A 26,377-nucleotide genomic window follows, 5' to 3' on the forward strand; every position below is an offset into this window, starting at 1 on the left:
TTTCCTGCAAAAGAGAAAAATCATCTTGTGTACCTGCCTTGGAGAATCCAGGGCTGCTACCTGGGATCTGAGGTCCCTGTAAGAAAAGGCCAAAAGACTCTGGGAGATGCCTCCGGGGAGCCTCAGGTGGACCCTGGAGGAAAGAGCTTCCTCCAAAGGAGAAAAATCATCTTGGGTGGGTGCCTTGGGGAAGTCTGGGGCTGCTACCCGGGATCTCAGGTGCCTAAAAGGGAGGTTAAAAGCCTCTCGTGGTTGCTGGGAGGAGTCACAGGTGGATCCTGGAGGGGAGAGCTTCCTCCGAAAAAGAAAAAAAAATCTCAAGGATATCTTCCTTGGAGGAGGCTGCGGCTGCTACCTAGGATCTGATGTCCCTGTAAGAAAAGGAGAAGGGTGAATGTTAAATTTCCCTGAGCAGAACTAGCACAACAGTTTAGGGGGGAAAAAAAAAAATCAAAACTGGGACTATAATGGTGTAGGAGACTGAGCTGTTTGTCAGACAGGGCTCTGAAATTTAATAGAAGCCATTAGGGCATGTGGAGAACTAGGGGTAAATTGGTAAACTGAACTAAAAGTGCAAGAATGCAGGCAGAGACCTGATGAGTGTCCCAGTGATTTTGGGGGACTCAGACAAGCTCTGCTAACAAAATTTTAATGATGCACTTGCAATTAGTGTCCTTGTGGGTCAAATGGCCCCTGATAGCAGAAACAAAACAAACAAAAAAAACAAAAAAAAAAACCAAAAAAAAAAAGAAAAAGAAAGAGAGAAAAAAGAAGAGGAGCAAAGCAACAAGAGGCTGATTTATTGGCAGTCGCTTTTGCAAAGAGTTTACAAGTGAGATAAGGATTAGGAAGAAAGATGATCAGGTGCAGGGTCTGAACTAAGACCTAGAAAAAGAGAAGGAGAATGTGAAGGAACACTAGAAGAAAATGTTACTCTTGTGGAAATCTGGGATATGTGCACCAATAAAAATATTTTTCTAAACATGTCCCTGAATGACCAGGGAAGTTAATGGATGAGGTAGTGTGTTTGGCTACAGTGGTCAAGAAGAGGAAAGGGTTAAGGAAGAGGGATGTTAAAGGAAAGAGGAATCAAGTGTATTTGTGGCTGTGCTGAGAGAAGCCTTTGGAGTAAGCAGGGGGAGAGGACTGATGGGGACCAGAGCAACCTCTCCCAGCAGAACCTCTGGTTAAAGCAAAGCTGGGAGATGAGGAAACACAATTTTTAGTCAACACTGGGGCTACGTATTCAGTCTTAAATACACTAGAAGGAAATTTAAGTAACAAAAGCATAAATGTCATTGGTGCGACAGGGACTCGTGAGACCTGGCCATTTTTCAAATCCCTGAAATTTAAACTTGGAAAACAATGGGTTACTCACCGGTTTTATATTTGCCAAATTCTCTGAAAACTTTACTGGGTAGAGATTTACTTGAAAAGGTAGAAGCTGAAATCAGATTCAAGGATGGGGAAGTTGAAATTTTAATCCCAGAATCTAAATATGTCGAAGCCATAGCCTTGTTGTTACAGGATACAAACCCCAAAAGGGACAAGATACCTTGAGAAATAGAAGATGCAGCGATCCCCATCGTTTGGGCAGGAGAAGTTCCAAGAAGGTCTAAGAGAGCATAACCAGTAAGAATTGATCTAAATCTAGGATCGTCACCTAAGAAGAATTAAACAATACCCTTTAAAATTAGAAGCGAGAACTGGCTTGGTACCAATAGTTCAAAAATTCTGAAAATATAAGTTGCTAACAGAATGTGAGTCAAAATATAATACACCTATCTCACCAGTAAAGAAAGCTAACGGAAAAGATTACCGTTTAGTCCAGGATCTTAGAGCAATAAATCAGAGAGTACAAGATATACATCCAGTTGCTGCAAACCTGTGTACGTTACTAACTACCGCCACCAGTGAACAAAGCTTTTTGCTTTTGAGTGGGAAAATCCTGAACCAGGGTGAAAGACACAATATACTTGGACAGTTCTACCACAAGGCTTCAAGAATAGCCCAACTATTTTTGGAAATCAGCTGGTGAATGAATTAGAGATTTGGAGAAAAGACAATGGACGGGGAACTGTATTACAATATGTAGATGACATCTTAATTGCAGCGGGATCTCGGGAAATTACTGTGTGTGTACCACATACGGTAGTCACAGTTTCGGAACAAAAAGGGGGGCATTGGTTGTCCCTCAGCCGTACGCTGAAATACCAAGTGGTACTACTAGAACAAGATGACATCGATCTCAAGACCACTTCAGTTACAAATCCTGCAGTGTTCCTCTCCACTGATTGAGCGGAGAGTTCACCAGAACACAATTGCTTACAAACTGTAGAGGAAATATATGCTAGCCGTCCGGATCTTAAAGAGGTTCTGTTAGAAAATCCAGACTGGGAGTTATATACTGACGGCGGTGGTTTTGTTCACGATGGGAAGAGACTGTCAGGATACGCTGTGATGACCTTAGATGGCATAGTAGAGGCACGAGCCTTATCTCCCAAAACATCAGCCCGAAAGGCAGAACTAATAGCCTTAACTCAAGCATTGAACTGAGTGAAGGGAGAAAGGTTAATATCTGGACAGAGTCTAAGTATGCTTTTGGAGTTGTACATGCCCATGGAGCCATCTGGAAAGAGAGAGGACTACTATCAGCACAAGGAACTGAAATCAAGCGTGCTGCACAAATACAAGAACTATTACAGAGCATTCAAAAGCCGACGGCAGTAGCAATAATGCATTGCAAAGCCCACCAAACAGGAAAAAAACCACCAGAAATAGGTAACCAATTGGCACACGAAGCTGCCAAAGAGGCTGCAGAAACAGGCATCATGGCATTATTACCAGAAAAAGAAATAACTTTACCAGAAACACCACCTACATATGATAGTAAAGATGCTAACTTAATAAAGGCCTTACAGGCACAAGAACAAACAGATGGGTGGGCTGTCACGCCCACAGGGCAAATAATAATCCCACCCTCATTAATGAGAGAAATTGCTAAACAAGAACATTGCTAAATAAAGAACATTGGGGAACTGAAAATTTAGTAAAACATCTTCAAAAGATAGTTATAAGCCGAGCGATGACAGAAATTATCCGATCTATCATGGAAAAATGTGAAATTTGTTGTAAAAATAACCCAAATACCAGTAATAAATTAATATTGGGGGTTACAAAAGGAGGAAATTCCCCAGGAGACTATTGGCAAATGGATTTTACAGAACTGCCTAGAAAAGGGGGATATAGATACATTCTTCTTCTAGTTGATACTTTTACTGGATGGCCAGAAGCTTTTCCCTGTCACACCAATTAAGCTAGAGAAGTAACTAAAATCTTGTTGAAAGAAATTATCCCAAGGTTCATGTGGTCCTCTGCCTGAGGACATTCCTAAAGGGATACATTTTGTTGCTGAAGTTATAAAACAGTTGAGTAAAAACTTAGCCATAACACGAGATCTCCATACCCCTTATAGGCCACAATGAAGTGGAAAAGTAGAAAGAATGAACCATACACTTACATTGCAGATCGGGAAAATATGTCAGGAAGCATCAATGACTTGGATACAAGCGCTACCTTGAGCGCTGTTAAGAATTAGAATACAACCTCGTGGTAAAAACAGCTTGAGCCCTTGCAACTTACTTTCTGGAAGGCCTTACCAGGCCCCACATATACCAGGAACAATTCACATTAAAGGAGAAATGGACTTGAATAATTACTTAATGTCCTTGGGAAAGACTGTACAGGAATTGCACAAGTACGTGACGACAAGCAGGCCCTTGGAACTGGATACACCAGCCCATCCATTTCAACCTGGAAACTTGGTCTACATCAAGTCGTGGAATTTGGAGCCGCTAACTGAGAAGTGGAAGGGGCCATTCCAGGTGCTCCTGACTACTCATACAGCTGTCAAGGTCCAAGGGAAAGGCCCGTGGATTCATTATTCCAAGATTAAAAGGGCTCCAACCTCATGGACAGTTGAACAAGAGTCTCCCCTTAAACTGAAATTGATAAAGTTACGACTGATTTTTATGATTTGTTTGTAACAATTACGGTAGCAATGAGTCAAGTGTGCCAGATACCATCTTGGGATCGGAACCTCCATTTAATCTTAACACAGAATATAGCTCGAATACTCCACAAAAGTGATTGTTGGATTTCTACCCAAATGCCAGCCTCCGGACAAAGCTAAGTCCTACCCTTGATAGGGGTGCCACTGCCAATAAATGTATCATTATTTAACAGTCCACAATATGGTAAAGGACATCCAGACAATGCATGGTGGCCAAGCCTCTCTGGGAAAAGACAAGAAGGAAGGTTACAAGTTACCATCACAAAAGATAACCTGAATTCCACTGTATGCTTATATGGGCCAGGTAATGACTCTCTAAGCTCCTACACCCTTAAGTCTGGAGAAGATGGGTGTGATGATTACACTGCTAGACGAAATGACAAAAGTTTTGTAGGATGTTTCCCAGGATGTACCAGGACCAGATCATATTGGAGGCCCGCACTAAGTCGTACGGACACATCAAATCACTTTGGCCTCCAAGTCCCAGAAGGAAGCGGTTGGTATTGGTTATGCGGAACACGTGCTCGAAAAGTACTGCCTCCCAATTGGCAAGGAGCATGCCCACTAGGAGCCGTAGTCCCCAGTGTAACAATAATTGACAGATTGCATGAACGGAGCGGATGGGTAAAAACTTTTCTCAAACAAACCAGGAGGGTTCATAATCCCATTATAGATCATTCCTCAGGATTCCATAGTTTTGCCAGATGGTTTATCCCTTGAATTGGAGTTAGTGAATTGGAAAAGGCAATAGTAAATACATCAGCTGTTATAGAGGACGTTGAAAACAGAACCGCCAGTGCCATACAGGCATTACAAATTGAAATATCTAGTTTGTCTCATGTAGTAATGCAGAATCGAATGGCTCTTGACTTAACTCCTGGCTTCACAGGGAGGTGTTTGTACAATTGTTAATACGACCTGCTGTACATACATAGATCAAAGTGGCAGAATTTCTACTCATCTAGCAGAGATTTGGAAACAAACAAAGATCTTACATCAGGTTATGAAGGACAATATGTCCTGGGGATTTGAGGAGTTACGGCACAAACTTACCTCATGGCTACCTAACTGGATTTGGTTGAAAAATCTATTCATTATTGCAATAATTGTAATCTGTGTGTGCATCTTAGCCTGTGTAATGATTCAGTGCTGTAGCTGTTATAATAAAGTGTACATGAAAATTAAGATTGGGTATTGAGGCTTTGGATTTGTAGGTCTCATGCCTTGAATAAAGGCATGAGAAGGAAAACTTCACCGTATCGCTGGAAAACTTCACTGTATTGCTGCAGTGACGAACGTTTTCTTGCTTGAATAACTTTGAAATTTTGGTATGTACTAACTAGATAAGAAAACCTTGAGCTTTGTCAATGGTATGTGCTAAAGTCGCCAACAGACAGGAGGCCTTGGGCCTGATATGCGTCAACAGAGAAGAAGTCTTGGGCCTTGATGATATTTTTGTAATTAAAACTTGCCAAGGCCAGCTAACTAGGAAAAAGAGATGACCCGTCCTGCGCATGACCAAAGGGCGGGCACTATGTAAATGATAATAGGAATTTGTATATGACTGGAACAACATAAATTTTGCTTGCTGTAGGTAATGGTGTGCAAGCTAGGTGGAGCGATCCCCCATGCACCCAGCGCTGCAATAAAGAATGCCTGCTTTCTAAAACTCCAAAATTGAGTCTTAGAGTTTCTTTGACCGGCTTTTTCGCTAACAGTCTTGCCGCACCCAATGGGGAGAGGAGAACTGAGTGGACTCCAGCGTGCACCGACCCGTTGATCGGGGACTACATCAGCTCCTCTCCTGCAGTCAGGCGGTAAGCGCACAATGGTGCAACACTGTTGGAAAAGAGATATTTTCTGATAGATAAATAAGGGAAGAAGGAAAAGTCTCAGGGGGAATAGCAAGCATTTGGGGACATTTTGTCCTCTTTGGGCTCTGTGTAAGATCATCAGGAAAGTTATGCAGCAGGAGCATAATTTCCTTCCTACACATTGATTTGTAACTGTCATGGTTTAACCCCAGCCAGCAACTAAGCACCACGCAGCTGCTCACTCACTCCCCCCCATCCAGTGGGATGGGGGAGAAAATCGGGAAAAAGAAGTAAAACTCCTGGGTTGAGATAAGAACAGTTTAATAGAACAGAAAAGAAGAAACTAATAATGATAATGATAACACTACTAAAATGACAACAGCAATAATAAAAGGATTGGAATGTACAAATGATGCGCAGTGCAATTGCTCACCACCTGCCCATCGACACCCAGCTAGTCCCCGAGCAGCGATTTCCCGCCCCCCACTCCCCAGTTCCTATAGTAGATGGGACGTCGCATGGCATGGAATACCCTGTTGGCCAGTTTGGGTCAGCTGCCCTGGCTGTGTCCTGTGCCTACTTCTTGTGCCCTGGCTGGGCAGGAGAAGCTGAAAAATCCTTGACTTTAGTCTAAACGCTACTTAGCAACAACTGCAAACATCAGTGTTATCAAGGTTCTTTGCAAACTGAACTCAAAACATAGCACTGTACCAGCTACTAGGAAGACAGTGAACTCTATCCCAGCTGAAACCAGGACACTTTTAACCACTTAACATTCCCTGAGAAATTCCCCAAGAGCTCAAGAAGAAAGAGCAGAAAGACAGGAGACAGGTGAAAGCCTAGAGCGCCAGCTAGACGGAATGAAAGACCCTCTTCCTTCTCTGAAGCTTCAGCAAGGCTTCCTTCACCTGCTTGTTCCTCCGACTGTAAATGACGGGCTTCAAACTGGGGCTGACGAGAGTGTAGAAAAGGGAAAGAACTGTCTCCCTCCCAGAGGACTTACCGCTCCCGGGCCCCGCGTACATGAAGATGGCGTTTCCATAAAAGACACCCACCACGGTCGGGTGAGAGCCACATGTGGACAAGGTTTCGTGCCATCCTGGCACAGAGCGGATGCGCAGATCGGTGGCCGGGATGTCCAGGGAGGAAATCAGGATTAAGGCTAAAGGGAAGAGGAAGAAGCACACACAAACAGCAAAGATCAGGACTTTATTGGCAGGAGCGGCAGTGCAGGCCAGCTTTAAGACAGCAAGAATTTCACAGGAGAAGTGGACAGCCTCGCAGGGGCCACAGAAAGGCAGGTGTAAAGCCAGAGAGGCTTGCAGTGTACCAAATACGAACGCCAAAGCCCACAAAACTGTGGCAAGGGTGAGGCGCAGCCTCCAGATCATGATGAGGGCACAGCAGAGGGGACGGCAGATTGCCACGTAGCGAACATGAGACATCACGGCCAGCAGCACGCACGCTGTAAGTGCAAAGATTAAATAAAGATGGATCTGTGCCCCACACCCAGCAACGGAGAGGGTTCTGCCTTGTCCAAGGAGGCTCCTTAGCATACGGGGACATTGCTGGAGGCGTAGCAGATGTCCGCGATGGAGAGGTGGCAGAGGAAGAAGTACCTGGGGCTGTGGAGGCAGTAGTCCAGGCAGATACGCAGAAAGACAAGTGTGTTTCCCATCCGAGTGGCAGAGCAGAGGGCAGAGAAAAGGCCAAAGAGGCAGCGCTGCAGGGCTGGGGTGCTGCAGAACCCCAGGAAGACGAATTCTGTGACAGTCTTTTCATTCTGCACGCTGTGCTGGAGGTGAGGCAGCACAAACTGCGACCACGGAGATCTGGAAGCGAAGGAGCAAGGAAAAGGAAAGAAAAAGGAGAGTTTTCCTAAGAATGTTGTGTCCTTTACTCTTTACGCTGCAGCTCCCTTCTCCCTGTTTTTCCCTCTGACTCCAGTGAAAGGTGCGTACTACCCTCCCCACGCTGAGTGACGTACATCTGAATTGCAAGCTCCAATCTCCCTGCAAACTTTGAGCAGTTTGACCAATCTCGCACAACTTTGCTGCCTAGCTTGCCCTTGAAGTCTTTCTTTTCCTGGGTTGGTTTTGGTTTTTTTTTGCAGGGGGTGGGGAGGGGCAGGGTGTGGTGTCGCTGTTGGAGAAGATAAGATGAGGAAGATTGCAGGTGTCGATTAAGGTGAAGCCAGAACAACTTCAAAGCAGCCGTTTTAAATTAAGTCCATATTAAAAGGAATGCACAGTTCACAGAATAATTCCAGTTTTACCATTAAACCAACCAGCATTTCCAAGCCACTGCTGTGTCCTCTTTACCTTGGTGAAATGCATTCCTATTGAATCCTGCAGTTGCTTGAGCCAACTCCCCTATCCCAGCAGGGAGGCTACTGCAGGTCCAGGAAGGTCAGGCAGAACATCACCTTGGTTCCTGCTGTGCAGCTGCTCGCCGTTACCAGTTTCGCAGGGTGCTGGTCAAGGTCCCTGGGCATCCCCTGGCACTTGTCTCCACGCAGCTCTCTGGTCTCCAAGATCTTCCGCCACTTCCAGGATACTTCCTCCAGCCAGGATCTTCACCTTTTCCTTCCTGGGTCCCCTCCTTCTCTTCAAGATCCCTTCTTCTTTCTGGGAACCCTTCTTTTTGCCACCACCTCTTCTTTCTGGAACCCCACGCCCCCAGTGTTCCCAATCTAAGTTGTCTATGGGAGCAGTACAATGCCTGATCAGCCTCCGAATTAAGGCTTCTCTCTCCTAGCTCGTTATTAACTGTAGGATTCGGGACATGCCACTTTTGCTTATTCCAGGTGTTACCCAAATTTACAACCAGCCCACGCTGGCTGCGTGTAGCGAGAAGCAGGCTTCTGCTTGACAGCTCAGAATCCAGTTTCAGACATTCACATGCACAGACCTTGCCACACACGTGCACCCAGTCACGTCTTGCCTGGTAACCTTCACAGTTTGAGCCAGTTTTTTGTCTACGGCCGGGCTTCAGAGGCAGGGCATGGCCACAGAAGCGCATTCCCCCCGTCAGTCTGTGAGGTGAGCAAGGGAGAGTCAATACTTGTCTGGTGAGCCTCATACCCAGACAAGCTGGGCGATCCCTCTCCTGCGACAGCCCTGGGAAAAGCCACAGCAGGGTGCTCCCTTGCCTCTGCCTAGGTCCCTGGGGTTCCCCTGCCTGCCATTGCTCCTTTGTCCTCCTCTGTGTTTGTGGAGATGAACCTTTAACCACACAACCTAACACCTACAACATCGGGAAAAAGAGAGGCTGCAGAGGGTCCAGCGGGGAAGGTCGCCGATGTCAAATGCTCTTTGTGAGAGGCAGCACACCCAGCTCACCTCCTCGCTCCTGAGCTGCTCTATCGGAAGCACTGCGTGCAGGACGCTCTGTTCAACAGGCTGTGTCTGTATCTGACTGCCTTGTCCTCGCTACAGCACCGTGTGCTGGGGGAATGCCACGGAGAGCAAGGAGGACGCTCTTTCCCCAGGAGCAACGGAGGGTGCTCAGCTGAGTGCTGCTGCAGGGGCCACAGTGGGGCAGGCAGGCAGGGAGGGGAAGGCAGGAACGAGGGAGCTGGGAGTCACCGGCCAGTCTGGGAGATGCCCCCCGAGAGGCTCGAGAACCCTGGAAGCACAGGACGAGCTTAGAGGAGGTTCAACGTGAGGCCCTGTGGTTAACCATCCCCTCCAGATCTGGATCTTCTCTGGTTCCCAAGTTACCGTGCAGTTTAACAGCCTGCTGCAGAGATCCTGACTGGGAGATCACTGTACCTCCAGGAGTTGGGGATCCACCTAACAGTTCACCGGAGCGGGTGCAGGTCTGTGCTGCACCGTACGTACGGCGTGGCCTTCAGGCTGTGTCCCTACACATGGCCCTTGGCCGCAGGATAAACGGAGCTGGTTGACTGTGACAGAGGAGCCTCCAGGCAGCTCCTGCTTGGTACCAGCGATTACGCCACCTGCGCGGCCCTGCCGTTATCTAAAGTGCAGCAAGAAGTCCGCGCGTGAACATCCTTTACGCATAGAGTTGTTTTCTTCTAAGAAAAGTTGTATAACACCGTGAATGACCAAAAGGAGGAACTTCTCCACAGGCAGGATCTGTACAGTGTGCCAAGGGAAAATCCATCTGGGGTCTGCCCAATGCTGCATGAACGCAGGGTCCCCAGCATCTGAAGGGACCTAAGATTTACTTGCTACCGAGATGCCTCTTCTTGCTGCCTGTATGCCTTCTTCCTGGCTACGTTGCCTCCCAAGATCTTGCCCACCCCCAGCCTACTGGGGAGGGGGGGAATGTTAGAGAGACAGCCTTGATGCTGTGCCAGCACTGCTCAGCCATGGCCAAAACACTGCTGTGTTATCAACAGCTTTCTAGCTACCAGTACAGAGCACAGCACTACGAGGGCTGCTATGGGGTAAAAGAACTCCAACTCAGCCAGACCCAATACAGAAGGAAAGTGGAGGAACAACAGAGGGGGCAGCCCAGGGACACAGAGCCCCCCCCAGGTCTCATCTGGCCGCTCCTGTGACCATACGGTGTACTCAAAATCAAATACCTGAAGTGCTCCCTTAGATGCAGTGTACAGCCAGGGGACAAGAAGGTGGCAGTTCTGCATTTTGCAGCTCCCAGGCTGATGGCAGAGCCAAAGCAAAAAAACCAAAACCAAAACCAAACCAAGCAAGAGAGGTAAAACTGAAGCGCAGGGAGCAAATGCTTCTCTTTCACCTTAGGCCAACTGCTCGGACGCTCTCTATGCTGCCCTGCCACAGAGGGCATCCCTCTCGTACCAGTAAGAGACAGAAGAGTGAATTAAAGCCAGGACCCCAAACCAGACCAAAAACCCGGTCGTGATGAAGAAGAAAGTGGAGAATGCATCAAATATAACAGAAAATTATTTTGGACATTCCCAGTTTACATTTGGAAAAAAGAGGAAAAAAAAAAAAGCGGAGGAATTAGGTATTAAAAGAAGAGCACTGAATGATAAAGCAGTAGCAGTCCCTCTACCACTACAAACCCACACCCCCACACGCACACGTACGCACACAGACTTAACACCACCAAACTCCCATTGACTGTGACGTTCACCTCAGCTTGCTGGTCTAGAGACACTGAATGCCTGAAGCACACCAAGGATAACTGAAAACATCTGCATGGCTTTAATGGGAATCCTCCAACTGAAACAAAGCGCTTTCTCCCTCTGTCTGCGTTGGCACATCCCCGAGTCACGCTCTCGCTCCTCTCCTTCCAAGTCAAGATTCCTAAACGTGAAAAGCGGGAGTGGGGAAAGGCAAAGGGAAGAGAAAAAGAGGGAGAGCATCATCAGTGGAAGACCTGCCAGCTGCTGCTGATTCAGCCCTGTTTGGGGGACCACCCCAGCAGAGAGGAGCTGGTTTGCATGCCACGGTCCTCACTGCCTGTTCCCAGGGACAGGCTGTTTGCTCAGCCTTGCCGGCCAAAGCGTGGGAAAAGCGTAGGCGTGCACCGTCGCTTGCAGAGGAGCACGGACACGTTCGTGTGCAATCCTTTACCTTTTTCCTCCCTGGATTCAAAGGGTTTCTGTCTTCAAAGTGAGAGCCTTCCATACGGTCGTTTGTGACATTTCATCCAGGATAATAATCTCAGAAGGATCAGTCCTGCAATAAATATTTTACACAGCAATCCGTGATTATGGGAACTGATGCCACCAAGGGCATTAGCATCAGCAAGAGGAACAGCGGAGCCCTGAGAATCAAAGCTGCGCATAAGCATGGGAGGTTTTGCTGGATGAGGAGTTTTGGGAGGCAAGCTGGGGAGCTGCAGAGCAACAGCTCTGTGCAAAGGCTCTTGCTGGGGTTTAGCCCTGGTCCGGGTTCCTAAGCCACTGCTGGTACAGATCACGCCTGCAACTCCTCATGTGTAAGTATGAGGAACTCCAGCTACCGTAAAGGCGCTGATGATGCAAGGTTTGGGGGTCAAATGCGAGTGCTGCAGCCACTCTGCTTGGGGTCAGAGCCCTGCGATCACCTCCTGCAGCCCTGCCCCCGAATTTGATTTTCCCACCAAGCTGCCTGCTGGTTTCTGTGGGATGCCCCACAAAGAGGCAAGTGGAGAAAACTCTGCCAAACCCCTTCAAGCTAATCTTGCCGGGGGTCCTGGCGCTTGGTGGGGCTTTACCTGTCACTGCCTTGCTTTGGGATATCCATGTCACTGGTCTTCCCCACGTTCAGCTGAACTGAACTTGCAGCAGCAGCAGCAGCTTCCATCGCCCTCCTGGACTCCTGAGGTAAAAAAGGGACAAATCACGTTCTCTGTCTTTGGTCAAAGTGGAGATAAGCTGAATGCCCAGCACAAACTTAGCAGTCTGCCCTCCCCTTCTGCCCCTTGGCAGCTATAGGTATTAGTGCAGCAGGGTAGAAACCGTTCACTCCAAAGGTTTTGGGGCAGGGGGATTGGGTGTTCAAAACACGATTATGAGCAAATCTTGCCAGCAGCAGCAGCAGCACCTTCTAATAATAATCATCGTAATGATAATGACCTTTGTGAAAAACGACTCGTTTTAAAAATTACACCTGTATTCAAGCGTTCAGCTCACTGCTACTTGAGGAAACAAAGGTTACAACGTGGGATCCAGGCTATTGGGATCTATTTCGATTGAGTGCTGATCTTCCCCCAACGTTTCCAGACAAGCTGTAAGAGAAACAGGCAACCTCACAGCCCGACGGAGATGTCCAGCCCCGAGGACCCAGCAAGCCTTACCTCTTCTTCTTCTCTGGCTTCATTTCTGGCATCGTCCAACTTCTTCTTCCTTTCTGGCATAAGGTCATCCAGAAAGCTGAGCTCGCGCTTTGAGAAGCAGAAATCCATCGCTTTCCGGACAAAGACGAGAGCCAAAACCTTCACGAATAAGAGGGAAGATGCGGTGAGCTCAGAGACGATGCCACCTCTCACTCCAACGCTGCAAACACCCCGCTGCTGAGCGGCGGCAGCTCTTACCATCATGGGAAAGATGATGGCGGCACGGGACACCTTGATGGTCCAGAGCAGGACGAGGCAGGTCAGCTGGATCACCGTGAACAAATGCACCTTTTGCAAGGGCACGTGCCGCAGGTAGATGAAATCCGGCTGGTGTTTCGCTGGCATCCAAAACAGCTTCAAGCGATCAAAGAACTGCAAAATAAAAGGGAAAGGTTGCCGCCTTGGGACTGCGGCAAGTTTCTGGCCCTCTCGAGACGTGGAGGCGGTTTGCAGCATCTCGCTTGCCGTCAGAAATCCTGGATCCCACCGCGTTCCTCCTGGGAGCAGCACCCATTTTCCCTTCGCTCCATCTATCAACCGGCTTGCCCCTGAGAGCTGCCCACCAAACGGCAACTATTCTGTGCCGTTCCATTATTAGCATTTCTCGGCCCACTGAATCCCCCAGCGAGGATTTCCACCAGTGGCAGAAACTGCCTTCCCTTTGCACTGAATTCCCCCGCTTTCACGTAACCAAACACTGACCTGCCCTAAACCCTGAAACAGAGAGCGCTGAACTTGCCTGGTCCTCCCAGCCCTATATACCTCCTGTGCCTCCACCAATCTTTTTCTTACACAAAAGAGTTTCATTGCTTGCTCTGCAAGAAGTTTTTCCCATGCCACTGCTTTTTTCCCTGCTGCTACGGAGACAAAATACCAGGGAGACGACATGCTGCACGCTGTAAAAGAGTCCGTACCTGAATTCCTCTGAGCGACGACACACCCATGTAGAGAAAGACGCCATAGAGCACAGGCATTGGTATAAACTGGGGGGGAAAAGAGAAAAAAAAAAAAGAATGCAATCGTTTCTTTCTCCATATTGCATTTTCAGTATTACCACCCTCTTCCACAGGCACTGCCTAAAATTGCTTGAAGCCTTCCAGCTTCCATTCAGGCTTACAGATGGGTCAGGTTTTAACCATTAAAGATTTTGTGCGCACGAGTGAGCTAAGGCTCTGCTTTAGGCTGAACTTTGGAGTTACCTCTCCTCAGAATACTCCTATTTTCCAGAAAGGTTGGAGGAAAATAGGCGATTTCACCCGTGCTACCCTATGCCGCATTCTGTGGCGGTAGAAAAACACTTCTGCCTAATCTTGGGGCAACAGGCAAAGGCCACAGGCCTCCTTTTAGCCTAGAGACGAGATTACTTTGTGGGAGGAACGTGCAAGGAAGCCCACGGGGATGACCTCAGTGTGTTTAGCTCCTGGGAACAGCTGCTCCAGGGCATTTGGGGAGCAAATTGCAGCCCGTAAAGGGCTGCCTGTTTGAAAGAGAGCAGACGTGCTGGTCTGAATATGCTCAGCTGTAACCCATAAACATGGGCGGGCCTGAAAGACACCTGAAAATTCAAGCAGTTGCGTTGCTCGCTTGCCTCGAGCACACCAAACGGGGGCCCGAAGGGCTGCAAAGCCTAACCGAGGCTGGTTCCCACCGTGGGTCAAGCCCCAAGGGTTGGGATCACCCCCTCCTCCTCCGCTCCACAACTAACTACTCAGGCCTGCAGAGAGGGGACTGTTTTTCTGTAACCTCCAACAAGCTCGCGGTTGTCGGGTGGTTTGCATTTTCCTCTCACCTTTAACACGGAAGTGAAGAAGACGGAGCAGCCCATGAGCCCAAAGATCAGCAAGCCAGTGACTCTCTGCTCTCGTATCCCCAGAAACTTGGGTTGTTCTCCTGGAGCTGAGCAGTCAGACTCTACTTTGAGGCTATTCACGTGGGTGATGGACAGGACGGTCGCAGCCACAAACCAGGGCAGCCCCATCACAGAGCACACCCCCAGCATCACGGCCACCACGAAAAGGTCCAGGTGGTACCCACATCCTTTCTGCAGGCAGGAAAACAAGAAACAGAGCATCCCATAGCACAAGAGCAAGGATAATGTCGCAAGTCAGACTCAAACCCTGCTCGAGCACAGGTCAACTTCTTCAGAATTTAAAACAAGAAATGGAAACAAGTAAGGGTGTACGCAGGCTTTGCACAAGCACCTGGCATGAAAATCTGGCAGGAGTTCAGACACAAGGGATATGGGGAGCTTGTGCGATACATACTTCTCCAAAAAAACCCCACCCACAACCCAAAACCACCAAACCGTTTTTTTCACTCACAAAGAAAATTCTACCACTTGCGAGGAAGGTGTGACTCTGAGTTATCCCTGGCAGCGCATCAAAACAATGCATTCCCCGCACCTGCTGCCGCTGCCGTTTCAAAACAAAAACGCGCTTCCATATTGCTCCAAGATTAATTTGCTCCTCCAAAAGGTTGCTCATCTGAACTGCCCTGTCACTTGCTCCCTGCATCATCGTTAATCCAGGAGAGCATCCTGCCACGCAGCCTGACCTTGTCCCAAACCAATGCCTTCAGAAAGCATCGGCAATAAGAGCTTCTCCCCAGACCTGCAGCCCAGAAGGGGCTGGGGCCGGGGTCATCTCTCGCAGGCCCTTACCTTCAGCTTGTGCTCCTTCCTGTTCACAATAACGGCACTGATCTGCTGGTCCATGAATATCAAGATGGTGCAGAGCAGAGCTGGGACGAGCGCAGCCAACACCGTCCACCAAGGGTTGGGTCCTATGGGGTTGATGAACCACCCGCGGTCGTCTCTGGTAGGCTGCAACAAAGCCCACACATCAGCATCGTCTCCCAGCCCAGGCACTCCACTGGCTTTCCTTTTCCCCTCCCTCCCTGTGTCAGAGCACCTCCCAGCCCTGGCTTCATGTCCCCCTCTCCCGTGGGCTTCAGCAGTGCCAGTCTCCTCTTTGCAAGCACCTCTAGGTACTTCTCCTGTAGGTATCTAGTTTTGGGGCCATCTTCTCGTTGCCAGGAGGAAGCAAGGCACTTGGAGGTGGAAGAGGAGATGGTCACACCACCAGCATCTCCTCCAGACTCAGCCCTGCCCTGCCCCGGCATCACCTTGTGGCACCCCCACGTGCCAAAACACCCCATTACCTTGAACGTGTGGGGGACCTGGAGCTTTGGCGATGGGATCCCAACCACAAAGTCAAGGAGCACCATGATGGCGATGGTGAGGAAAACAGCAAAGTCGCTCACCGTGGACCGTACCTGGGGCGAGAAACCAGAGGTGAAAGGGGCATGGCAAACAGGGCCGTAACGTGAGATGCAAGAGTTGCGGACATCCACAACATTCAGGCTGGTTAACCAAATCCCACCACCCCTCTGGGCACATGCAGCCTGATCCCTTGCTTAGATACTGTTGCTGTGTTTGTCCCCGTGAGATCTGGTGTCAGATAATAAAAAAAGCTTAATTAGGCGGACAAGGGTTGGTTTAAGTCAAAACCTAAAAATAATAATATTAAAAATAAGAAAAGAGATGTCTGCCACTACAGCTACACTCACAGCTACAACGGCAACAAGGCACTGAGGCATCCTTTAGTCCTCAAAAGGAACCTCCTCATTCGAATCTACTTTCCGCTCGAGCACATAATGCGCAGAAGGTAGGGAAAAAAAACCACAACCCCAACCCCCAAAACTTTGGGAAACCTGACTTCCTACTACCTGAGGAGGGGGAAAAAAAAAAATATTAAAAAAAATCAAACCCCAAAAATCTTCAATCTGGGGCAGATCGCGAGGCAGGTGGGAAATGCTACGATGATTTTGCACTCACGGAAATGAGTGCGGGACATCCAAGCTCTTGGAGAGCTTGGCCTGCAAGGCCAACGTTTCCCAGCTTGACCATGGCGGGGCTAATACTGCTTAGTGCTCCAGGAAAGCCATTTTGGGAAACGAGTGTGGAGATGGACGCTGGCCACCATCTTCTACTTACTCTGGTTGGAAAGTAGCGGCTGGTTTTAAACTTCTTCAAGAAGCTTGACAGGGCAAAGGTGGCGAAGAAGAGGATGCAGCACCAGAGGAACACATCAGGCGTGTAGGGGCCGTCGCGTCCACAGGCAGGTCCTTGAAACTCCCCACGCAAATGCCGACATTCCTGGAGAAACAGAGCGTCAGGACACAAAGGCAGTGCACGTGCGGCAGGGAAACCTCGCGTAGCTAGGGGGTTTTGAGGATCTTGGTCCAAGATCCACGACCCTCTAACTGCTCCTGCCAATGGAGATTTATATGTAATGAGCAGCAGCAGCTGAACAAGTGACACATCGAACTATAGAGCGGAGAAACGAGATGTGAGGGGACACCATACCACGCACCCTCGGCACATCCTCTGCCTGCCATTCGAGCAATCGTGGCTAAAGAAGACACCAGAGGGGAAGGAAACACTGGAAACTCTTGGGGAGAGAGAGAGAGGGAAGAGGGAAGGAGGGCTAAAGACAACCATGGTAGGAAAGGAGGAGAAGAGACAAATCGTCCCTTCCCAGGGGAGGGCTCGCAGAACCTGGCCAAGAGGGGATGAAGGCCACCATAAGAGCCTGCCGCCCTAGGCCCGGGCTCTGCTTCCAGCAACAACAGCCTGAGAGGCTGCTCAGACATGCAAATTTATGCATGTACCTACAGACAGCACTGAACGAGAAAGCAAGGCCCAGAGTTACTAGGAACCCATTAAGGAGGCCAATTACTACCTTTCAAGCATGAACTTAAGTCCTACCTACAACTTCTACAATAATCAAACCACCCACTACTTAAACTTCCTCCCAGTCAGAAATACTGTCCGGCAACAGGCTTGAGGGGGACACTTGCTACCTACCCACAACGTTGGGGACCAGGTAGACTGGGACAAGGTGGACTCTCCTCCCGAGGACCAAGCGGTTTTAACAAACCACACGCTAGATTTAAGCAAGGACTTTTCCGAGCAGCACTAGCACAGTTTGAAGCCCATCATTCCCTGAAGGGCTCTGACTTTTGCACCATGCAAATGCCCCTGGACCCCGTGGCCGCGGCGCGAGGAAGCAGTGGCTCGGGGCACTTACGGTCACCGTGAGGTTTTCCCAGGCGATGCCAGACACGTTGATCCCGTTGCTCGCCCAGAAACGCAGCGTTTCGTTGCTGGGATGGGTCGGTGCCTCACACTTACAGCTGGGAGGAGAGAAGCCAAGACAGGGGTAAGGGAAAGGCGATGGAGGTGCAGCCCGCAGATCCTGCCAAGGGGCAGCAGCTTTCTCAGGGGGAAAAAAACCCACTAGTAGCTGGTGAGGAAGTCCAGCTTGCTGTGCATGTGCACAGGGTAGGTGTCTCGCAGGTGACTCAGCTTCTCCAGAGCCTCGTAGATGAAGATGATGCAGATGAGGGAGGCAAAGGCTTCTTCCGTGAAGCGGGTGACGTAGCACACCAAACAGCTGGCATCGGTGGCCACCAGCACTATGCACAAGAAGGCGGTCCACAGCCCAATGCACGCCCGCAGAGACAGATAGGAGAGCGTGTACTCCCTGGGAAAGCAAAATGAAACAAAGGCTGCAAAGGCCAGCAAGAGGCCCTGAGACATGCCTGCCTTCGGGGAAAACAGGGAGCAATTCTGGAGCGTGTCAAGGCTGCGGATGGGAAATGCAGTTTCCATGTACTACTACAGAGAGCCTCGGGGCTGTGGTGCAGGGTGTAGACCCACAGGAGGAGAGGCCAATTATTTAGTTACCACTGTTGAACAAGGATCTTGTGTTAACACCTTGGAGGCTGCTTGAGGTCAGGTCCCTCTTGGGCCAGGTGGTGTTCTCCCACATCACCCTGATGCCCTGACACTGAAACCAGCTGGGTTTGCACCCAGTCACCTGCTGCCAGCAAGCTGGGGCTTAATGATAAACCTTATGGCAATAAGGGTGGTTTATCTCCCATCAAAGCCATAGCAACAAAAGGACTGTCACTAAAATCTAGCAACTACCCCTAAGAAACAGAAAAGCAAAGCAAAGCATCTTTTCTCCATCACTGCCCCCTTCTGAAGGCTCTCGCAGCACCCAGCTGCGGCAGCCAGCCTTACTTGCAGAATTTGTAGAGGATCTTCTCAAACACGAGGACGGGTCCGGTGCTGCCGAGGATGGTGAGAGGTTGGCCGGCAAAGAGGCAATACACCACGCCGGCCATGGACGCGCCCAGCAGCGACTCCATGGCACTCTGTCCGGGGAAGAGAGGCAGCCGTGAGTAAATAAATCGTTAGGGAGAAACAAAAACCAAAGCCGATTCACTGCAGCGAGGACTTTGGCCTGACTTTTATCCTCCCCCATGCCCCCCAACAGAGAGAGGTGCTCACTATCTGGCCATTGGTCGCCTCCCCCAGCAGTCCCCCAAAGGTGATGACAGGGGACATGCAGGCACAGTAGAGGAAGAGGAAGGACGCCAGGCACTGTAGGCTCAGACCATCCCGGAAGTCGCTCCAGAACCACGGGGCTTTCCGCTTCACGTCCAGGGTCAAACCTCCAAAGAGCCTGCAGGAAGGAAAAAGAAGAGAGTCTGTTCTCTTGGAGGAACACGGTGACTTTGCTTTGCTGCAGAAGGGCAATCAGAAGCACGGAGTCACTTTCGTGGCTAAAAAGAAGCACTCTCCTTCCTCCCAAATCAAGGAAACCTGCGTGCAATGGTGATGGCTGGGGCTGAGCCCAGCTGCCCAGATCTCCCCCCTGCCCAGCCCAGGGGACCAAGCTGGCAATGCGGAGCCCCTTCGTTGAACCAGCTAACCCCAAAGACCTGCTAGAAGGGAGGGTGCATGCTCAGATTTGAGAAGCAAACAGAAAAAAAACCCAAACTATTAAAGCTCCCACCTTCCCGTCCGCTGCAGTTCAGGGCCACTGTGTTTCTCCAGCGTGCTGTCAGAAGCGCTGTCGTCAAGAGCTCCTGGCATCTTCCTTTTTTCCTGTTAAAATGGAAGTAAGATAAAGCTATGGACTTGTAACCGCTGGCTTGTTTTGCTTCTGGTCTGGCTCTGTGACTGTGTCAGAGTGGGACCTTGTGAATTTGGGCCCCTGAACAGCATCCCCAGCCGTCCCGCCCGTCCCCCTCGCGCCTCCCACCTGCGAAGGGACGTTTTTCGGGGGCTCGATTCGGATCGATGGATCCCACTCTCCTGGCGGCAAGACCGTGACCTGATCCAGAAACTCGTCGATGCCAGCCACGAGGTCAGACCCGTTCTTGGCTTTATAGGCAACGTCACGGAAAACCTGCCAATGGAAGACAACCTGGTGAGAGGACAACCCAGCTCGGAGGTCCTAACCAGTGCAATAAGCTCTTGGCTAAACGCAAGGCTTTTTCCCCAAAATTTCCTGCTGGAAAGGGCAGGAAATACTCCCCCAAAAGGAAAAATCTGTGCGTCAGGGCATTTGTAATCATCTCCCCCACGAGGCCCCCATCCCCCATGGCACACCATACCCTTCTGCTTAAAGAGCAAGAGAAGTTTGACTGGCCCTGGCAATGCCACCACTGGGGACAGCGTGCTGGGGACCCCGGCAAGAAGGATGAGGTGCAGGATGCACCCCGGGTGGGATTTCAGCCTCCAGGATGTGGGGTGATGCAAATCTGCGTGTTCGCTTCGGGGTGAGAAAGAGGGCTGGGCTATTTGGAGAGCTGCGGGCAGCTGGGACAGCAAATCCTCTTCCTCACTACTTCAGAGACAGGGAGAGCTGAAGAAAGGCAAAAATGACCCGGAGCTATCTCATCTTGTCGCACCTCATCTGTCATGATAGTGGCCATGGACCTGCCGATCTCATGGTACTGATGGGCTTTTCCTTCTGGTCCAAGCAAAACAAACAGGAACCTGGGCAAGAAAAACAAAATGAGAGAGAGAAGAAGGTGTCCTTGCTCCAAGAGCACCCAAGGAAAGCCCTGGCAGCTCCCAGCCCGGAGCGTGGCTCAAGACGGGACACGTAGGCTCAGCGACGCCGCGATGAATTTGAAATTCTTCAAAACCGACGGCAAATTTCATTTGGGGGCCAACTTTCATTACAATTGGCCGATGGGTTTAAAAGCTACAGCAGGGAATGGAGAAATGAAGGCGAGGAGATGCGGGTGGGGGAAACGTGCTTGCTCCCCCTCCCACTCGCCTTGTTCCCTTGGGACACCAAACTGATGCCTGCAACTCGATCTTTGGTTGGGTGTCTTTTTTACGGAAAAAATTTGCGCTTCTCATTCGCACCTTGTTGGGATGGGAACTTCCGTCATGCCCGAGAGGAGGACAGCCGGGCTCAGGCGGACAAATGCCACGATGGGCTGGTGAAGGAAATCCAGCTCTCCTACGAGCACGTTGGATGCTTCAGCCCCGGTGGGAATTTTCTTCATGAAGTGCAGCTCCGCCTGGGCACGACAAGCGATTTTCAGGCAATTACCCCAAAAGCAAAGCCCACAGCGCTCTGCAGCACACTCTCCAGCCAAGTTTGCAAGAGCAAATCTGGCCCTAAAGGCGTGAGAAAGCTACGAGTGTCTCACCTTGCTTAAATCCGTTGCTCCGCTCTCAGGGTTCACCCCATCTTTAGCTTCTGCAGCGGTGGGAGAAGGACAAGAGGTGATTGTTTGGGCTGGTAGGAAAAAGAAAGACACTCAGAAAGATGGACGAGGAGCAACTGGGACGCTTCTCCTTTGCCCGGACAAGTCTAATGGGGCCACAGCCCTGCAGAAAGCCTCACCTGGCTTGTAGAGGAGGTGCAGGTCTGACTGCCTCTTGCTCACATCAGCAAACGAGCAGACAGCGGGCAGAAGGTTGGTTGTCTTCTCGTTCTGATGGTGGTGCTTCCTCAAAAGGACTTCTCGAACTTGCGCCCGCACGTGCTCGTCAAACTCCGTGGACTGTTCTTGCTGGGCCAGGATCGTATCTGAGGATGGCAAAGGGAAACAAAGCCATCAGAGCAGAAACCCCAACAAGTCCCGACCCCCAAAGCCCCCAGGGAAGGCTGTGCCACACAGGCTGCACCCTAATGCCGGCTCAGCCTTGCATAGCAAGGCCTTTTAATAATGTTCAGCCTTTGCAGCCAAAACGAGAATTTTCTTCTGCTAAGAAACATGGCATCCAAGTGCTTATTCATCATTCCGCTAAGATAAATATTTCCCATTCTAAATGACGCAATTTTCTTGCCCGACCTGGCCTTTCTGACTCTACACGTTCACCCAAATTATAAGCGATCTATAGCACAGACGTTCCCAGAGCTTCCCGTGCTGATGGAGTGCAATTTGCCGAGCCCAGGGAGAAACGTGCTAAGAACGGCTCCGACTTCTCCAGCCCTTGAAAGGGCTGAATGGAGACCTGCCGCCAGTCAAAGATAACTTCTCCAAAGCGGCTTTTGCAATTAACTTCAAGTATCTTCCCCACAGAAATACACTGCTTGGTCATCGCCAGATAAACTCTGCCTTAAAACTCTTACATGCTGGATCTTAAGGCAAAAGCAAAAAAAAGAATGCGAGGAAACAGCTTGTAAGAAATAGTTCCTTTAAGGAGGTTCAGCTCTTACGCAGACTCTGTATTTCTAAGAGCAGCCTGCTAAGCCCTGACACACGCTCCTTTTTGGCTGCAGAATATTCTCTAGTGGCTTCTCCAACCCCACAAACTGCTTTCAAAAGGACCCCGCATTGGAATAAAAAAACGGTGCGACTGTTGCATGCCCAGTCTACATCCAAAAACAGCTCATGAGAAAAACACAGTGGCACTTCTGGAAAAGGACGTGCCATTGGGGCAGGGTTTGATTTGGGAGTGAAGAGCACCGTGGCGAGCTGAGCTCGGCCGTTCCCGGAGGGATGCAGCGCCCATGGTACCTGCAATCTCTTCGATGCTGTTGGCACAAATGTCCAGCAGCACCGACCCGTTGCTGATGCAGCTCCTCAGCTCGGAGAGGCTGTGCAAGGACAGCGTGCCAACGTAGGGCTTGCTCCAGCGCTCGCCGCCATCTTCCACGTCCTCCTCAAACTTCAGCCACCTGCGGACATCGGGTGCGATCAGCCCCATTGCAAGAAAACAGCCCCAGCTCTGCAACCCCTTTGACAGAGCCACGGGGTGGCAAGAGGAGAAGGCTCCTCGTGCCGCCACCTGCAGCTGCAAAAGCTTCGCATCCTGGAGAGGAGAAAGCAGAGCCCACGGGCGCTGCCGGTGCAGGGACTCCTCTCCCACCGCAGCCAAGCAGCAGGGATTTACCTTGCCGTTTCCTTCCACTCGCCATCTCGGCCCTCTTTTACACAGATCTCATCCAGCTCGGAGAACAAGTGGTGAGGGAGGTGCTGCTCATCCTCCTTGCTCCTGAGAATGAACTGCACCCGCTGGGACGGGGAGCCTGGGGGCAGAAGGCAAAGACCCATCCCGTTACCGCGCCTGAACACAGCTCGTCACGCTCACGTGCAAAGTGGCCATCAGCACCAGTGCAGCCATAAACACTGGGCTGGCCCCTCTCCTCTGCATCTGTCTGGGCTTGCACAGAGCCGTGGAGAAGGAGAAGCATCTAGTCCACCTCTGCATGAGGATGGGCTGCTTTCCTTCCCCACATTGCCATTTTTAAAGCCAGGATCCCTCTAAGGAAGACGAGCCTAAACCCATTATGCATTTAACTGCATTAAAAAAAACACAAACAAAAAAAAACAACAAAAAAAAAGAAAACTTGGGAAAAAGAGGGTGTTGCTCAATACGGCCACTTTCCCTCGGAAGAACAGCAACTCACTCAAACTAGCCACGGGGACCTGCTTGCAGAAGGCCCCAGCGCCCACGTTGCCCCCAGGAGTTTAGCGAATGCCGCGGTGGGACTTACAGTGGTAGCCCTGCTCCATCGGGGCAGAGTCCTTCTCCCGTTCCCCTTCCCGATGCTTCTGGCTGTGGCGTCGGTGATGCCGGTGGCTCTGCCTAACCAGTGGCATCCGCGCGCCCACGTACAGGGTCCGGTGGCCTGCGAAAAAGCAGCGGTTTTTGCAGCACTCTCGGCATTGCGGCAATGGTTGAGGTGGCCGGTGCCTTGCTAAGCCACGGTTATATATCCCAGGAGCAACGCCAGCTTCCCTGAATGTTATTTTCACTGGACCTCCTTTTTTCCAAGCCTATTTTACTCGAGCTTTGCAACAACACAGCAACAACAAGTGTTGGCTCTGGGTCATCTAAAAGTGCCCCCAAAGTATTGGACCTCTTCTCAAATTCCAGCTTCGGCTGGACAACACTCAGACTTGCTCATTAAGCAGCAACACAAGCTAATTATTTTCAAAATCTCTGTATGGCACGAGGCGACAAGAGACGATCAAATCAGTCCCATCGTAATGAACTCCAGAACAAAAAAAGAAAATCACAGCCCCGCGTCTGCAGCCCTGAAATGATTCTCCTGACCTCTCCAAGCCAGGAGCAGCCTCTGCGAGAAAAAAAGCCGTGAATTATCGAGCCCTGTGGCTACAACTCACACCGTGGCCTCCCGGGGGGCTTTTTCCCTCCGTTTAAAAAGCCGTAATAGTAAAAAACGTGACAATAACTGTGCTGCTTCATTGAGAAGCGCGGCACGTTTTGCTGCACATGATGTGACACCCGACAAGGCACACAGGAGAGACTTTGTGCAATGGGAAAACGCGCTGGGCTGGTGGCTCCTCTACCAGGATCTCAGCAGAGACTCACCTTCCAACTCCTCCTCCTCATAGCGAACACTGACAGTGTTGCTCCTTCTTCCCCGGTCAATCACTGCCTCCTCGTCATGTCTCTGTTTAGCAACGACAAGAAGGGAAAAGTTGGGGCTGGGGGTGGAGAGCTCCCTTACGTCCTCCCAGCCATCACCCACCCCTGCGTCCACGCGAGTCCACGAGCCATCACGCCTCTACGTGCCGCCTCCTCCTCCTTCAGGCACAGCCCTAAAACCACGGACTTGTAGGAGGTTTTCCTTCCCATACGCAAATAAAACAGCCCATAACATCACCTCTACTGTATACCACGAGAGTCTGGACGTCTTTAATACAGCAGGAGAGGGATGAGTGTTTCAGACCAAAAAAACCCACCTCCTGCTTTGTTCTTGAGGTTCCTGTCTAAAAAAGTGATTTCCAAACTGGAAAAAAAACAACCCCAACCCACAAAACTGCACTTTTGAGCCCCGGCCGTGCTACCTGTAACTCTTCCAGAAGTGTCATTTTGTAACCCCCGTTTGGGTTCATCCTCACGTCAGTCACTGGGTTTCGGGGACAACTGAACCTCCAGGTCAGTCAGGGGGCCCGATTCCCCAGGGACTGATGGAGTAGCCCTCATGGGAGGAGCTAAGTGGCACCCAGTGTGCACCAACTCCAGAGACACAATAGGGACCATTGTGAAATCACAAGCTATGATGCGGATCCAGGCAGCTACTTAAAGCCATGCACCCCTAGAGCCTTCCCGCTTGGAAAACTTAGTGCCTGGGGAGAAGCCAGCTCTGCTTTGAGCAAAAACTCTCCAGAACAGAGAAACTTCCTGCATGAGAGGTGTCAGGCTCAAAAGTGTGCAGAAGGAAAACCCTTCACAGGCTCGTTCACCCTCCTGAGAAGCAAAGCCCACTAGCAGCATCATGTTTTCTCTCTTTTTCTTTCTAACAGTAGAGCTGAAGCTCTAGCATCCTGAGGATAACAGGAGGCACAAATACGGTAGGGAAAAAGAATATCTTATTGGATCAATGGGTAGATTCAGAAAAAAAACCTGCTACACAGTAGTTTATCCTGGCTGCTAGCTAGAACCGAGAAGACTGTTTTTTCCACCTGGGTCAACAGTTCCGGTGAAACATACTACCCGCCTAGGACAGCTGCATCTGAGGAACAAGAATTAGTTATCTGCAATACAAGGAATAACAATGAGTCATTTAGTGCCATGATATTCATCAGGCTGCACAGAGAAACAAGAGACAAATGCATTTGAATAACCATGTCTTGTGTTACGTTTTAACCACTTAACATTCCGTGAGAAATACCCCAAGAGCTCAAGAAGAAAGAGCAGAAAGACAGGAGACAGGTGAAAGCCTAGAGCGCCAGCTAGACGGAATGAAAGACCCTCTTCCTTCTCTGAAGCTTCAGCAAGGCTTCCTTCACCTGCTTGTTCCTCCGACTGTAAATGACGGGCTTCAAACTGGGGCTGACGAGAGTGTAGAAAAGGGAAAGAACTGTCTCCCTCCCAGAGGACTTACCGCTCCCGGGCCCCGCGTACAGGAAGATGGCGTTTCCATAAAAGACACCCACCACGGTCGGGTGAGAGCCACATGTGGACAAGGTTTCGTGCCATCCTGGCACAGAGCGGATGCGCAGATCGGTGGCCGGGATGTCCAGGGAGGAAATCAGGATTAAGGCTAAAGGGAAGAGGAAGAAGCACACACAAACAGCAAAGATCAGGACTTTATTGGCAGGAGCGGCAGTGCAGGCCAGCTTTAAGACAGCAAGAATTTCACAGGAGAAGTGGACAGCCTCGCAGGGGCCACAGAAAGGCAGGTGTAAAGCCAGAGAGGCTTGCAGTGTACCAAATACGAACGCCAAAGCCCACAAAACTGTGGCAAGGGTGAGGCGCAGCCTCCAGATCATGATGAGGGCACAGCAGAGGGGACGGCAGATTGCCACGTAGCGAACATGAGACATCACGGCCAGCAGCACGCACGCTGTAAGTGCAAAGATTAAATAAAGATGGATCTGTGCCCCACACCCAGCAACGGAGAGGGTTCTGCCTTGTCCA

General features: G+C 50.2%; 3 protein-coding genes across 3 annotated transcripts in view; 1 reads left to right on the forward strand and 2 right to left on the reverse strand.

Moving 5' to 3' along the window:
• The window catches only part of LOC142044522 (uncharacterized), a 34,232-nt gene extending 28,339 nt beyond the window's left edge, over positions 1-5,893 (forward strand). The window contains 3 exon segments of the mRNA XM_075057092.1: positions 4,409-4,945; positions 4,947-5,263; positions 5,791-5,893. Coding sequence (XP_074913193.1) covers positions 4,409-4,945; positions 4,947-5,263; positions 5,791-5,893 — 957 coding nt within the window.
• The window catches only part of LOC142044564 (membrane-anchored junction protein-like), a 340,098-nt gene that overhangs the window by 287,438 nt on the left and 26,283 nt on the right, over positions 1-26,377 (reverse strand).
• LOC142044418 (electroneutral sodium bicarbonate exchanger 1-like) lies at positions 12,229-24,889 on the reverse strand. Its single transcript, XM_075056838.1, has 20 exons — positions 23,469-24,889; positions 22,877-23,012; positions 22,501-22,661; positions 21,381-21,566; positions 21,184-21,272; positions 20,894-21,051; positions 20,428-20,515; positions 19,776-19,922; positions 19,527-19,618; positions 19,019-19,193; positions 18,749-18,882; positions 17,961-18,206; positions 17,751-17,856; positions 16,655-16,816; positions 15,820-15,933; positions 15,320-15,481; positions 14,450-14,701; positions 13,575-13,643; positions 12,859-13,032; positions 12,229-12,759 (listed from the first exon to the last, which is right to left on the reverse strand). Exons 1-20 carry the CDS (start codon positions 23,584-23,586, stop codon positions 12,574-12,576), a joined length of 2,955 nt encoding a protein of 984 aa, XP_074912939.1. The 5' UTR covers positions 23,587-24,889; the 3' UTR covers positions 12,229-12,573.

The sequence above is a fragment of the Buteo buteo genome, chromosome 24, assembly GCF_964188355.1.
Source record: "Buteo buteo chromosome 24, bButBut1.hap1.1, whole genome shotgun sequence".
NCBI classification, from domain to species: Eukaryota; Metazoa; Chordata; class Aves; order Accipitriformes; family Accipitridae; genus Buteo; species Buteo buteo.